Raw genomic sequence first — 13,958 nt, forward strand, 5'->3', positions numbered from 1 at the left:
AGGGATGGAGGGATGGATGGATGGGTGGAGGGATGGAGGGATGGAGGGAGGGATGGATGGAGGGAGGGATGGAAGTTTGTATGAGTGAATGGGTGGACGGAGGAAGGAATGGAAGGACAGGGGGCTGGGTGGATGAATGGAGGAAGGGCAAAGGAATGATGGTTGTATGTATGTATGGTGGTATGGCTGTTGTATGTATAGATGCTTACATGTATGTCTGTATGTTTGGATGCCAGGATGGATGATTGCATGTGTTTGCATGCATGTATGTACGGTTATATGGGGGATGGATGGTTGTATGTAGCTATGTTTGTATGTATGTACATGGTTGTATGGTGGGATGGAAGGTTGTGTGTATATGTGTTTACATGTATGCATGTATTATTGGGATGGTTACATATGCATGTATATTTACATGCACGTATGCAGATGTGGTGGGACAAATGGTTGCATGTATGTTTGCATGTGTGTGGTATGTTTGTATGATAGACAGCTGCTGTTACATGTTTACATGCATGTGTGGGATGGGATGGTTGTATATACACATTTGCATATGCATGCATGTTTGGTGGGATGTATAGTTGTATGTTTATGTGCAAATGTATAGTGGATGAGATGATTGTATGTACAAGTATCTATGGTGGGATGGATGGTTGTATGCATGTATGTTTACATGTAGGCATGTATGTTTGCATGGTGGGATGCACAAGTTTATGCATGCATGTTTACATGTATGTATGCATGGTGGGATGCATGGTTGTATATATGTTTATGTGCATGTGTGCATATGTGGTAGGATGGTTGTATGTATGCATGTACATATGTTTGAATGGTGGAATAGACAGTCGTATTCATGCACGTTTACATGTATGCATTTATTTATGGTGGGATGTCTATATATGCATGCATTTTTGTGGGATGGTTTATATAGGCATGTTTAGACATATGCATGTTTACACGTATGAATGCATGCTTACACACATGGATGCATGTGTGGTGGGATGATGGTTGTATATATGTTTGTATGCATGTATGTTTGTGTGTGAGATGGGTAGTTGTATGTATGCATGCTTACACATATGTGCCTGTATGGTGACAAATGCTGTATGTTCATGTTTCATGCATGTATGTCTGTGTGGTGGGAGGATGGTTGTATGTATGTACTAGTTTGTACGGTGGGTTGGATGGAAGCAGGTAGGGCACAGTGGGCCTGGTCCAGGTTCTGCAATTGCTCCTCTCTTCCCCTTCTCCCCTCCACAATCTTCCCACCTCACGGTGGCTCTCAGGCCCCAAGGCCCTCAGCCTCTCCACCGTACTTTGTCAAATGTGCTTCTTGGGTCTGTCCAGGGAGCTCCTTGCCGAGTAGGCTATGGGTGTCTGTATCTATACATACGTACACACATGTGTTTGCCCCATCCACACAGCCATGCATGCACTGAGCTACAGCACCAAAGGTTGCTAAGAGGGGCTCTGTCCAGCCAGACAGCGCAGGGGTGCAGGTAGCGGCAAGAAGGGAGGGTGGAGACGATGACGGTGATGACGGAGGCTGAGGGCCCAGGATCCCCTGGGAAAGCTCATCCACACCATGGCAGAAACAGTTAAGGGCTTGCCACACTGGCTTTCTGAGGTACACGTTTGCTAATATGCCGTGTTATGCCCTGCAGGATGGATCCAACATTCCCAAGAAATTTCCCCAAGAGCAAAGAAGTACAGGCCTAGGGCACAGTTGAAGTTACCCTAAAAATTACTCCTGATGTCTTTGTCATGTCTTAAAAGGGCTTGTAAAGTGTGCATTCCACTTCAGAATATATTTCTTGCTTTTATGTGTTTAGTTTAAAAACATTTTAAAATCATGAAATATGTCATACACACAAAAGAGCAAATACAATTATATGTATAGTTTAAAGAAGAACAAAATATACACTTCTGCACCTGGCTCCCAGCTGAAGGCCTAGAACACTCACAATGCCTTTCCCCTCCCCCGGCTCTCCCCCCACCGGCCACCCCGGTGATTTTTCTCCTGAATACTGAAGCCCTGTGCCTTTGCTTTCCTTTCACGTTTCCTTACCTAGAGATGCAACCCTAAACAATTTGTGGTCAATGTATTCTGTTTCTAAACGTTTTGCACCTGGGATTATTCTGTACGTAGTCTTCTGTGATGTGCATTTTTGTTCAACATTCTTTTTTTGGCTCCATCCTGGTCCTGGCCCTTCATTGAGCCATTGATGTGGCTACGTGGAATTGCATGGATCACGCTTGGTTTGTTTTTGGTGCTTTGCTGTCCTGCCAAGATTAGCCTCACACATGGCTAAAAGAATCTCTAGGGTATGCACCTAGAAATGGAGCTGCAGGTTGTGAGGTTAGACACACATTCATCTTTCTAATACCATTTGCATAACCCCCAATTGGTATCCATTTACCAATTTAACACTGGCAGCCATGTGTGTTTCCACCAACACTTGGTGCTGTAAGACTATGTTCTCTGCCAGCTTGGTGGGCAAGGAATGGTACTTTGTTGGTTTTATGTTTTATCATGGAAAAGAAGCTGCTCACTCCAGATCACCTCCTGCCTCTGCCTCCCACCACCCCTGACTTCTCTCTCATTCTGAGCAGCATCCTGATATGATTTGGCTGTGTCCCCACCCAAATCTCACCTTGGATTGTAGTAATCTCCATGTGTTAAGGGCAGGACCAGGTGGAGATGATTGAAGCACGGGGGTGGTTCCCCCATACCGTTCTCATGGTAGTGAGTGAGTTCTTATGAGATGTGATGGTTTTATAAATGGAAATTCCCCTGCGCAAGCCCTTTTGTCTGTCACCATGTAAGATGTGACTTAGCTCCTTACTCACCATGATGGTGAGACCTTCCTAGCCATGTGGAGCTGTGACTCAATTAAGCCTCTTTCCTTATAAATTACTTAGTCTAGGGTATGTCTTTATTAGCAGTTTGAGAACAGACTAATACAGATACAAAGCGCTGACCACAGCTTAGAATGCTGGGATCTGTCCCCAAGGTCCCACCTCCCAGCCTATGATCCTCCACCTTCTGCTTCCCCACTCCACTTCAGCTCCCTGGCCTCAAACACCCACACCCACCTCTGGGCTTTTACACCTGCTGCTCCGACCTGGAATGACCTCCTCCTCCGCCTGCATGGCTCGCCCCCACCAACCTTCCTTTGAGACGCTACTCAATGTCACCCCACCAATGGCCACCCTCTACCATCATACCAAGTAAGACCCCTGCCCCATCCTCCAAGCCTCTCGCCCAGCTTCATCTCTCCTTAGCACACTTTCATTTTCGTCATGGGCCTTATTTATAACCTAAATATTATATTCTCCTTTTAACTTTTGTTTCTCTTGCTGCTTTCTTCGAGGGCAGAGATATGTGTCTTTCGCTATGTCTCCACTGCCTGGAACGCTGCTTGGCATAGGGGGGTGTGCAGCAATGATGACTGTCTCCTGAGTGATCTGAATACTCAGGTGACATGAGTGCTCCAGGAGGACACAATGATATTATCCGGAACTGTCACGTGGCCCCTAAGCATGCTGCATTCAATACCCATACTTCAAACGGAAAATGAAGAGAAACAGGCCTAGGGGTGGCATTTTAGGATTAACTCCAGCCCACGTGACAGGGGGCTTGTCCCCTCCAATTGTTTTTTGCAGGAGTGGCTGCCAAGCCACCTGGTAGGAAGGAAGCTGGCCAGCTTCCCAGGACGAGGCGGGCGCTCTGCCCTGCTGTGGGCGGGTGGGCGCAGGGGTTTGGTGCTGGAGTGGATGATTCCAAGTGTGAGCCCCACAGGTGAGGGCTAGGGGAAGGGGTCAGGAGGTCGTGCCCAGGTGAGAACACAGAGGCGCCAGAAGGACCTGGGTGTGGTGAAACACTGGCTCGAGGGACTCTGCTGCCTCCGGAAGACTCTCCCAACCCTCTCAGCCGTTCACCCCACATGCCGAATGCCGGAAATTTATGATGACTTAAAAAACACAAAGAAGAGACTCCGGGTGGGGACAGGAAGGGGCTGGGGAAGGGGGAGATGTTTTATTGACTTCCCCTTAATTGCTGTAATTAAAAACATGTAAAGAATCCTTTTTTAACGACTTTGCCATTATCATTAGTTGTTAGCACAGCTGCCTTATTAATTTCTCATTAGAACCCAATTCATAGTCCTCTTTGGGAAGGGGGCTGGGTGCCTGGGGGTGCAGCCTGGCTCCACGATCGGGGCATTGGCTGCTTAGGGGCCCAGGATAAGCTCTTTTCATCCCAGGAAGCAGGAACAGCCAAGGAGCGGGGGGCATTGGGGAGAAGGGGCCATACCCTGCCCCCTTGCAGAAGTGTGTGCCATCTGTGTGTGTGTGTAAGGAGACAGACGGATGGGCAGACAGGCAGCTGCAGCAGGCCTGAAGGGCAGAATCCTGGAAGGGCCCCAGGACGAGGGTAGGGAGAGGGGACTGAGGTGCTGAGGATGGAGCCATGCAAGTGCGAGGTAAGCCCTTGAGAATGAGCACCTCCTTAAATGGGGCAGCCTCAGTGCCTGGTTTGCCCCAGCCCCGTCCCAGCCATGGAGAGCAGGAGTGGAGAGGGTGCCTAGCCATGTACCTACTTAGGCAGAGAGAATCAAGAAGGCTGTTTCTTCTAGGACTCCTTTCCTGGCTGATCTAAAGTCTATTTCTCCCTGACTGCCGTCCAGGCTGGGAACCACTTGCAATGGTTTGTGTGCATTGATTTGTGAATCCTTTCAACCACTCAGGTAAATAGGTAAAAGGTTGCTATGAAGCAGCATCTTTTTTTCTTTGTTGAGATGGAGTCTCACTCTCTCGCCTAGGCTAGAGTGCAATGGTGTGATCTCTGCTCACTGCAACCTCTGCCTCCCGGGTTCAAGGGATTCTCCTGCGTCAGCCACCTCAGTAGCTGGAATTACAAGTGCACACCAGCACACCTGGCTAATTTTTATATTTTTACTAGAGACGGGGTTTCACCATGTTGGTCAGGCTGGTCTCGAACTCCTGACCTCATAATCTGCCCGCCTCGGCCTCCCAAAGTGCTGGGATTACAGGCGTGAGCCGCTGCACCCAGCCAGCAGCAGCCTTTTTTACATAAACAATGAAAACCAAAAGCACAGAGGAAGAACTTGCCTACGGTCACATAAGCCTGTGGGAGGTGAGTCTGGATTTAAACCCAGGGCTCACAACGGAGGCTGTGGCCATACCCTAACAGGCAGAAGAAGGTGGAAGGTGGAACTACAAGCAATGGAACTGGAACTGTGGGTTATTCTGCAACCTCTCTGAGCCCCAGTTTGCCCGTCTTACGTTCCTCAGATGATTTGCCTTCTAACTTCTCAGACCTGTCCTGGGAGTGCACAAAAGAAAGACACTTACACAATGGCACAGTAGAATGGAGTGTTCTGGAAGCTCTGAGGACCCACCCCTGCTTAGGCTCTGCATCAGGGATGGGGTGGCTCTGGGCTTCTTTGTGGGGGCAGTTCTTTCCAGGCTGGGCCCCATGGGTCGTGACCCTGAAGGTCACTTTAACCTTATTAACATCTGAACTGAAATGGATCTCATTTTACAGATGGGAAAACTGAGGCCCAGAGAGGGGAACAGAGGTGCCCAAAGTCCCAAGCTAGTCAGCGCCTTGGCTGGGGCTAGAATCCACGCTTTCGGACTTCCATCTCCAAGACATGCCGTTATTTCAGGCGCAAGGCCCACGGTCTGGCGCACAGAAGTACCCCGGAGCTCTGCGTAGGTATTTTTCATTGGCTTACCCTGCTGACAGCAAGGAAAACTATGTGACTGGTAGAGCCCACTCCACCCCACCCACTGGACATTCACCCTAGGCAGGAGACCGCGTGTGTCTGTAGAGCTGTTTGGACTTGGATTATGACTGCGGTGGGCTGTCTGTGATTCTATCTGAACTCTGACCCCAGCAGCTCACTCTCACCCTCCTCCCACACACCCAATTTGGATCTTTCTCTCGTCCTCAAGCAGCAGAGTCGGGCTGTCATGGGTTCAAATCCCGGGTTTTCCTCACTGTGTGACTTAGGTAGTGTCACCCCGCTGAGCCTCAGTTTCTTCATCTGTAGCATGGAGATGGGGACTTGTACTCTGTAGGCTGGGACGAGAGCCACTGTGCCCTTCCCAGAGCAGCGACCCTCCGGACGAGCACAGTTATGAGTGAGAATGGTTTTGCCAAGTGCCGTGTTTCCCTAGGCCCTGAATCCCAGGGAAGCAGGGCTGGGACAGGGGATGTTTCAGCTTCTGCAGCTAGAGAGGAAGGACCCTGGGGTGAGACCAGCGTGACCAGCAGGGGCGGGCATGGGGGACGTGCGCTTCGCTCCCTCCCATCCTGGCTAGGTGAAACCTGCCTTAGCTTGTCAGGAAGTGCATTCTTCTAGGGGGCCAGAGGACTTTCTAGGACGTCTCTGACTTCCTGGCTTTAGGGCCCAAAGGGCTGTGGCTGTGGTTTCCACTTTAGGACATTGTGGAGGAAACAGCTTCACACCGGCAAAGCCACTCCCAGTGCTGGTCTGGGGGAGCTGCAGTGGTGGCAGGGGGAGGTTAACCTGGGTTTCTCTCTCTCTCTACTCCTTCTTCAGCCACTCTAAGGTGTCCCGTTCCTTTGCCAGGGACACCTTACCCACATGTGCACAGCTTGGCAGCCGCAGCACAGTATAGCCCTGGCGGAACACAGTGACATTTGTGGTCTTAATCATGTCTGGGGGACCTGGAGCCCTGGGGCTTTGAGGGGGCTGTCGTAGCAGGGCAAGAATCCCACTGTGAGAGGTGGTGGAGGGGAAGGTGCCAGCCTGCTGCATTTGACTGGAACAGCGTTTGCTGAAGGCTATTCTGCTCTGTGGCCTGCGTCTCTGGCTTCCTTAAAGTGATAATATAGAATATTAATTGCAGCAGTCACTCCCACTGATACAAGGTGCCTGTGTGTGAGCTGGCTAGGCGCTTTGGCACATAAGAGCCAAGGAATCCTTCCGATGAGCCTAGGAGGTTGATATTATTAATACATTTTATGGATGAAGAACCTGAGCTGGGGTGAGGCTCAGAGAGGTCCAGTTACTTCCCTGGGGTCACACAGCGATCCAGGACAAAGCAAGGATGTGGTCTGTCTGACTCCAAAGTCCACCCTTTTTATTTATTTATATATTTTTTGAGATGGAGTCTCACTCTTTTGCCCAGGCTGGAGTGCAGTGGCACTATCTCGGCTCACTGCAACCTCTGCCTTCTGGGTTCATACGATTCTCCTGCCTTAGCCTCCCAAGTAGCTGGGATTATAGGCACACGCCATCACTCCCAGCCAATTTTTGGATTTTTAGTAGAGATGGGCTTTCACCATGTTGGTCAGGCTGCTCTCGAACTCCTGACCTTATGATCCACCTGCTCAGGCTCTCAAAGTGCTGGGATTACAGGTGTGAGCCACCGTGCCTGGCCAGTCCACCCTTTTTATTAAATTACACTGGCTGTCATCGTGATGAGCCCCCAGCCTGCCAACACTGTATGACACCACCCGCAAAGCCCTGTCACTGTCACCCTGGATCTCAGAAGCTTCCTCTGGAGCCAAGCCCCCTGAGAGTGACTCTCAATGTCACGCCACTGAGATCATCACTTTCAGCATCACCCAGCGTGGTCCAGGGAACCCATAGTATGGGGAAGGGGAAGCTCAGGGTACCCCATCCCCAGGGGCTGTGCCTGGGCAGAAGTTAAGGGGTCGGGCAGCACAAGTCCCTTTTCCATCCGCTTCTCATGGCCTGGAAGTGCCCCGGGGCGTAGGGCCCTCGTCTGTCTGAGCCCTTCTCCGCAGCACCCAGGAAATGCCAGGACCTTTTCCTAGTGCGCCTCGCTTGCTCACCCTGCAGATGGGCCTGGTTACACCCCCCCTGCAGTGTGAAGGCAGGGGACACCTGTGGGTCCAGGGGAAGGGATCACACATGTGTGTGGCCTGGTGTGGGGGGAGTTTCCCCCACTCTGGGTTTGTGTGTACGTGGGAAGGAGTTTGCATAAGGAGCGGGGTCAAGGAGCTGAGTCAGGGCTCAGGGATTTCTATCGCAGTCAAGGACAGAAGCATTTCAGCCACAGAAACACCGACCTCCCTTCCTCTCTCTTTTCGATCGGCAGAACCAACCCAGGGGAGGCTGCTGCCATGTCATCTCAGGGGCTCTCAACTGCAGAAAGTTTCTACTGTCTCCTATGACCCAAGGGTTTGGAACTTACCACCTACCCCTATCCCACAGCCTGGGCTATATGGCATCCTGGGTGGCATTTGCGAATGTACACACACACACACACACACACACACACACACATACATACACATACACACATACAGACACATACACACACATGAGCAAAGAGGCAGATTACTCCAGACATGCATATCTGAACACATAATCAATACATGTATGTGCACACACTTGCACATACTTGAATGCCCACACATATAAACATGCAATGCAAGGGTATACATGTGCAATCACGCTCAGGCTTACAACACACATGTTCTTTCCGATACACAGGTGAAAGGCAGGCTGGCAACAGAAACATACACCCAAGCACACATACATTCATGCAAGCACACACACAGACGCACACACAGACACACACACACGCACATACATCCTTGTGCACACACCGGCACATATACACACACGTTCTCTCCCAGACACATGTGAACACAAAGGCCAACCAACCCCCACACATACATTTGCACACACCCATGCACACACATTTGCACACACTCGTGCGCACACACACATGCAGTCTCTCTAGGGGCCCAGCCACAGCTTCCCCTGCCCCCTGGACTCTCAGCACTGACTAGACGAAGCTCCCAGGGAGTCCTCCAGCCGGCTGACAGCTGCCTGAGATCCATCATTTTAATTCAGGGCTTTTTCTGCTCCTTGGAGTAAGTCGAGTTGCCGTTAGTGCTGATTTATGGGGACAATCCATTCTCCACTTTTGATTACGGTTGTTTTCCATAATTATCATAAACACTCTTTGCTTCACTTGAGATTTTCTTTCAGATTTCCCTACTGCACTTCTCTTCAAGTAGCAAGCTCTCTCCTGTGCTAACTTAGAAGCATGCCCCCATGGGCTCCAGATGAGAGGGTGACTTTTGGCTCATGCCTGAAATCCCAGCACTTTGGGAGGCCGAGGCGGGCGGATCATGAGGTCAGGAGGTTGAGACCATCCTGGCTAACACGGTGAAACCCCGTCTCTACTAAAAAAAAATACAAAAAATATTAGCTGGGTGTGGTGGCACGCCTGTAGTCCCAGCTACTTGGGAGGCTAAGTCAGGCAGAAGAATTGCTTGAACCCGGGAGGTGGAGGTTGCAGTGAGCTGAGATCACACCACTGCACTCCAGCTTGGGTGACAGAGCGAGGCTCCATCTCAGAAAAAAAAAAAAAAATTCAGGCCTCTCTAAGGATGGCCACCCTGTCATGTCCCACAGTACAACTTAGGGCTTCTCCTAAGAAAACCCAGAATGAAACAGCCCATCATGTGCCTCATTTCTAGAAGACAGCAGATATTTTAGGAAGGGGATCAGGGCTGGGAAGGGGACACTGGGTCTTGGGGGAAGAGTGTCAACTGGCACTCTAGGACCCTGGCCCTGAGATGCCCTGGGGTTCTTCTGAAGCTGTCTTCCCTTCCTCATCGGAGGGAGATCCTCTGGAATTGGCAGCACTGGGGAGAAGGCTGTTACCCCAAAAGCCTTGGTGAGGGCCTCCCACTTCACTCTCTGCCCGCCCAGCCTCCCTGGGAACCCTGATCCATTCTCCATTCTCCTCTCCCTCTGAGTGCTTCAGTGCTCACCATGAGGCACCTCCCAGAACCCCTGGAAGATCATGGGGACCCCCAGGCTGTTATCACTCCAGGGCTGAGCAAGTTGGAAGATAGAAAATAAAAGTCATGGCTGGGTGCAGTGGCTCACGCCTGTAATCCCAGAACTGTGGGAGGCTGAGGTGGGCAGACTACTTGAGGTCAGGAGCTTGAGGCCACCCTGGCCAACATGGTGAAAACCCATCTCTACTAAAAACACAAAAAAATTAGCTGGGTGTGGTGGCACAGGCCTATAATCCCAGCTACTTGGAAGGCTAAAGCAGGAGAATCGCTTGAACCAGGAGGTCGCAGTGAGCCAAGATTGCAGCACCGCGCTCCAGCCTGGACGACAGAGCAAGACTCTGCTGCAAAAGAATAAAAGGAAAAGTAAAGTCATGGAGGCCCTGGGAAGTCTGCCAAGAAGACTGTCGTAGCCAGAGAAGCTCAGGTGGCCATTCTGAAGACGCCCCTTCCCAGGTGTGAGGCGGACCACAGAGGAGGCACTCGAAGCAGGTGCAAGGCCCTTTTTGGAACACATATCAGCTGGTCCCATTTAAAGGACACAGACGAGGCCACCCCTATCTGGAATGAATGAAAAGCACCAGGGAGCTCTTGACTCTCGGGATATGTCATGGGGTCACAGAGTCAGCAGACGTGCATGGGACTTAACAGCTGTGTGACCCTGGAGAGGGCCTGCTACCTCTGTGGGCCTTGGTTCTACCAACTGTAAAATGAGCTCGCTGGCTGGAAGCAGCACCATTGGTACTCAGTGGGTGCTGATGGACACGACGGGATCTGGCCCTGCCCAGGGTGTGTCTGGTGGGTGCCACCTGAGCAGCACAGTCCCCCCATGTGCCTCCGGGTCCCCGTTGTACTCACAGGCCACCTGGACTTCAGTCTGCCGCTGCAGCAGGGCCCCCATCCGGTTCCGCACGATGCAACGGTAGAAGCCAGCATGGGTGCGGTCCAGGCTGGTGATCACGTATCTACGGGACAGACAAGACAGCCAGTGAGCAAGTCAGGCAGCTGCAGGGGTACAGAGGTCACACTGGGCTTAGAGGTCAGAGGTCACTGAATCACCCTGTTTTGGAATAAAGTTCCAGGGAACTCTTGACTCTCTGGCCATGTCATAGGATCACAGAAAGATATTTACCAATAAATAGGAGGGATCCTCCCAAAGCCAATGAGGCTTTTGCTCAGCCGCCCGGGAATTAGCCTGCACTTCTCCAAGCACAGAAGGTGCTGTGCCCAAATCCTTTACCCTGACCTTGGGGCTGTGTCAGCTCTGTTGGAAGCAGCTGTTCTCCCTGACCTGTGATTCAAATGACTGAGAAAGGTGGGGGCATTTGTTTTTTTGTCCTTGCAAAGGACTGTGCTATAAATAGTAGTTGAAATGGATGGAGGTGACAAGGACAAAGAAATTTACATGTTCCCCCAAATGCTCAGTATCATTCCTTCCTTAAAATTACATACAGCTCCCGATATGGTTTGGCTCTGTGTCCCCACCCAAATCTCATCTTGTAGCTCCCATAATTCCCAAGTGTTGTGGGAGGGACCTGGTGGGAGATAATTGAATGATGGGAGCGGGTCTTTCCCAAGCTGTTCTCGTGATAATGAATAAGTCTCACGTGATCTGATGGTTTTGTAAGGGGGAGTTTCCCTGCACAAGCTCTCTCTCTTTGTCTGCTGCCATCATGTAAGACGTGACTTGCTCCTCCTTGCCTTCCGCCATGATGGTGAGGGCTCCCCAGCCACACGGTACTGTGAGTCTATTAAACCTCTTTCTTTTGTAAATTGCCCAGTCTCGGAAATGTCTTAGTCAGCAGCATGAAAACAGACTAACACAGCTCCACTGAGGCTTTTGGGGTTGGTGGGGGTGGGCAGAGCCTTCTGAACGAGACAGGCCACTCTTCATGGGCTCTGGGGACAGGATACGGGACTCCAGGCTGACCCTGCTGATAGCCTGCTCCAGGAACACTCGTTACCCACAGAGCAGCAGACTGGCATTGGGGGACAGGTGGCTGGGAGCAGGTGTATGTGCACTCACTCAGCTGAGAGGCAAGGAGGAGGCAGGTCAGTCAGAGGAGATTCTGACAGTGGGACATGAGTGGATGTAGGGGACCAGGGATCAGGGGCTAGTTCCCTTGGTTGAACCTTGGTGACCACTTTTCCCATCCCTAGGTAATGGTTCCACAGGACCCTCAGAGGAAGAAGGGATATCCTAGGATATCTCTCCCCAATTCTTGGGTATCCTAGGGTTTGCCCAGCTGACCTGATGGACAGGTTCTTTGACACCTGCCCTTAGGGTATCCCTAGGTGTTCCAACCCTGGGATGCAGCAGCCCTATTCTGGGGAGATGCCAGTTTTGTTCTGTTAACACATGAGATCTGGCTAGGGCCTGTCATCAACATCTTCCCAGGGATGAAACGACAACCATCCCTTTCAGAGCACCATCTGTGCATCAGACACTGTATTAAGTACTTTTCAGATGTTTCCTCATTTCACACAGCAGCTCCCAGACTGTTGAGTATTGTGAACCAGTAACACTGAAAAATGTGGGATCAACATGGGACTGTGAACTTCTTCCTTTGCCAGGATTATTAAAACCAACCAACCAGAATGCAAACAGAAAATCAGGCAAAGACAACAAAAAAACCTTCAAAAGGGATAATATTAAAAAGTGCCATGAGAGAAAAATAAATAGAAATGGTCAGCATTTTATTTAAAAAGGACATTTCTGAGACGGCAAAAAACCCCTAATCACAGCATAAAGACATTTTTTAAACTTCTTTTTTCTTTCTTATATTAAAAAAAACTTTTTGAAAAAAGAGATGGGGGTCTTCCTATGTTGCCCAGGCTGGTCTTGAATTCCTGGGCTCAAGCAATCCTCCTACCTCTGCCTCCTGAAGTGCTAGGATTACAGGCATAAGCTACTGCACCCAGCCAATTTTAAATAATTTTTTAAACTTAACTTTTACACAAAGCTCATTGACCCTTGCCCGATTTTTATGAGGACAGTTGCAAACTGTCATGGGTCAGCATTTGAGAGCTTGTGACTTAATCTCCACACTAACCCTGCTGGCATCTTCCTTCTAGAGATGGAGAAGTTGAGTCTCAGAAATACCTTGTCAGTAACCTGTAAGTTTCACACACTGTAAGAGGCAAAGTCCAACAGAGCCTTTCAGACCCCAAGCCTGGCTGTGAAGCTGAGGTCACATCCCTAGGGCCCCACCCTCCATCCTGGGTCTGTGCAGGCTTGACTCAAGCTGGCCACGTGCCAAGTTTGCTCTGGCTTTGCAGCATTTTCCAGAACTTTCTGGCTGCCCAAGCCCCTTATCTCTGCCACCGGCTGCAGCTCTTATCTGTCTCTTGCTACTGTGCGCAGCTTGATTGTGGGGAGACAGCAGTGCCCGAGCTCTGGCAAATCCCTCTTCCTCCTTTTACCTCATCTTCAAATCCACCCTCAGCCCTCGCTCCTGCTTGCTGCCCATCTCTCCCAAGGCGTGGGGAGGCTGCTATGGAGGAACTGCCTTGGTCTTTAAAGCGATGGGGTGACCACAGAGGGGAGATGGAAGAAGAGGTGGGCTGGAAAAGCTCTCTGCCTTTGGAAATGAAATCAGATATTATTAAAAAGCACTGGAGAGAGGAAAAGAAATAGAAATGGCTGATAAACTCATGAAAAGATGCTCAACTTCTGTCATAGTGAAAGAAATTCAAATCAAGACGATAAGACCATGTTTGCCTGGCAGATAGTCAAAGAGTTTCAGGTGTGGTCAAACCCAGTGGAGTCAGGAGTGAGGGGGTGGGGAAGCTGTACCCACAGGGCTGTTGGTGATACTGGAAATTGGTCCAGCCTTTGGGAAAAAAAATCTATGGAAGTTAGAGTATGCCAGCTTTTTGACTCAGAGGTTGTGCTCTGGGAGCTGGCCTTTTATTTATTTATTTATAATTTTTTTGAGATGAAGTCTCACTCCTTCGCTCAGACTGAAGTGCAGTGGCGCAATCTTGGCTCACTGCAAACCTCCACCCAACAGGTTCAAGCGATTCTCCTGCCTCAACCTCCCAAGTAGCTGGGATTACAGGCACCTGCCACCATACCCAGCTAATTTTTTTTTTTTTTAAGTAGAGATGGGGTTTC

The 13,958-nt window shown here is 50.3% G+C and overlaps 1 protein-coding gene across 1 annotated transcript in view; it reads right to left on the reverse strand.

The window, feature by feature from the left end:
* The window catches only part of SDK2 (sidekick cell adhesion molecule 2), a 318,487-nt gene that overhangs the window by 134,640 nt on the left and 169,889 nt on the right, over positions 1-13,958 (reverse strand). The window contains exon 3 of the mRNA XM_037741077.1: positions 10,700-10,806. Within this exon, the coding sequence (XP_037597005.1) occupies positions 10,700-10,806 (107 nt within the window). The remainder of the gene's footprint in view (positions 1-10,699; positions 10,807-13,958) is intronic.

This window comes from Cebus imitator, unplaced genomic scaffold, assembly GCF_001604975.1.
Source record: "Cebus imitator isolate Cc_AM_T3 unplaced genomic scaffold, Cebus_imitator-1.0 Scaffold93, whole genome shotgun sequence".
NCBI classification, from domain to species: Eukaryota; Metazoa; Chordata; class Mammalia; order Primates; family Cebidae; genus Cebus; species Cebus imitator.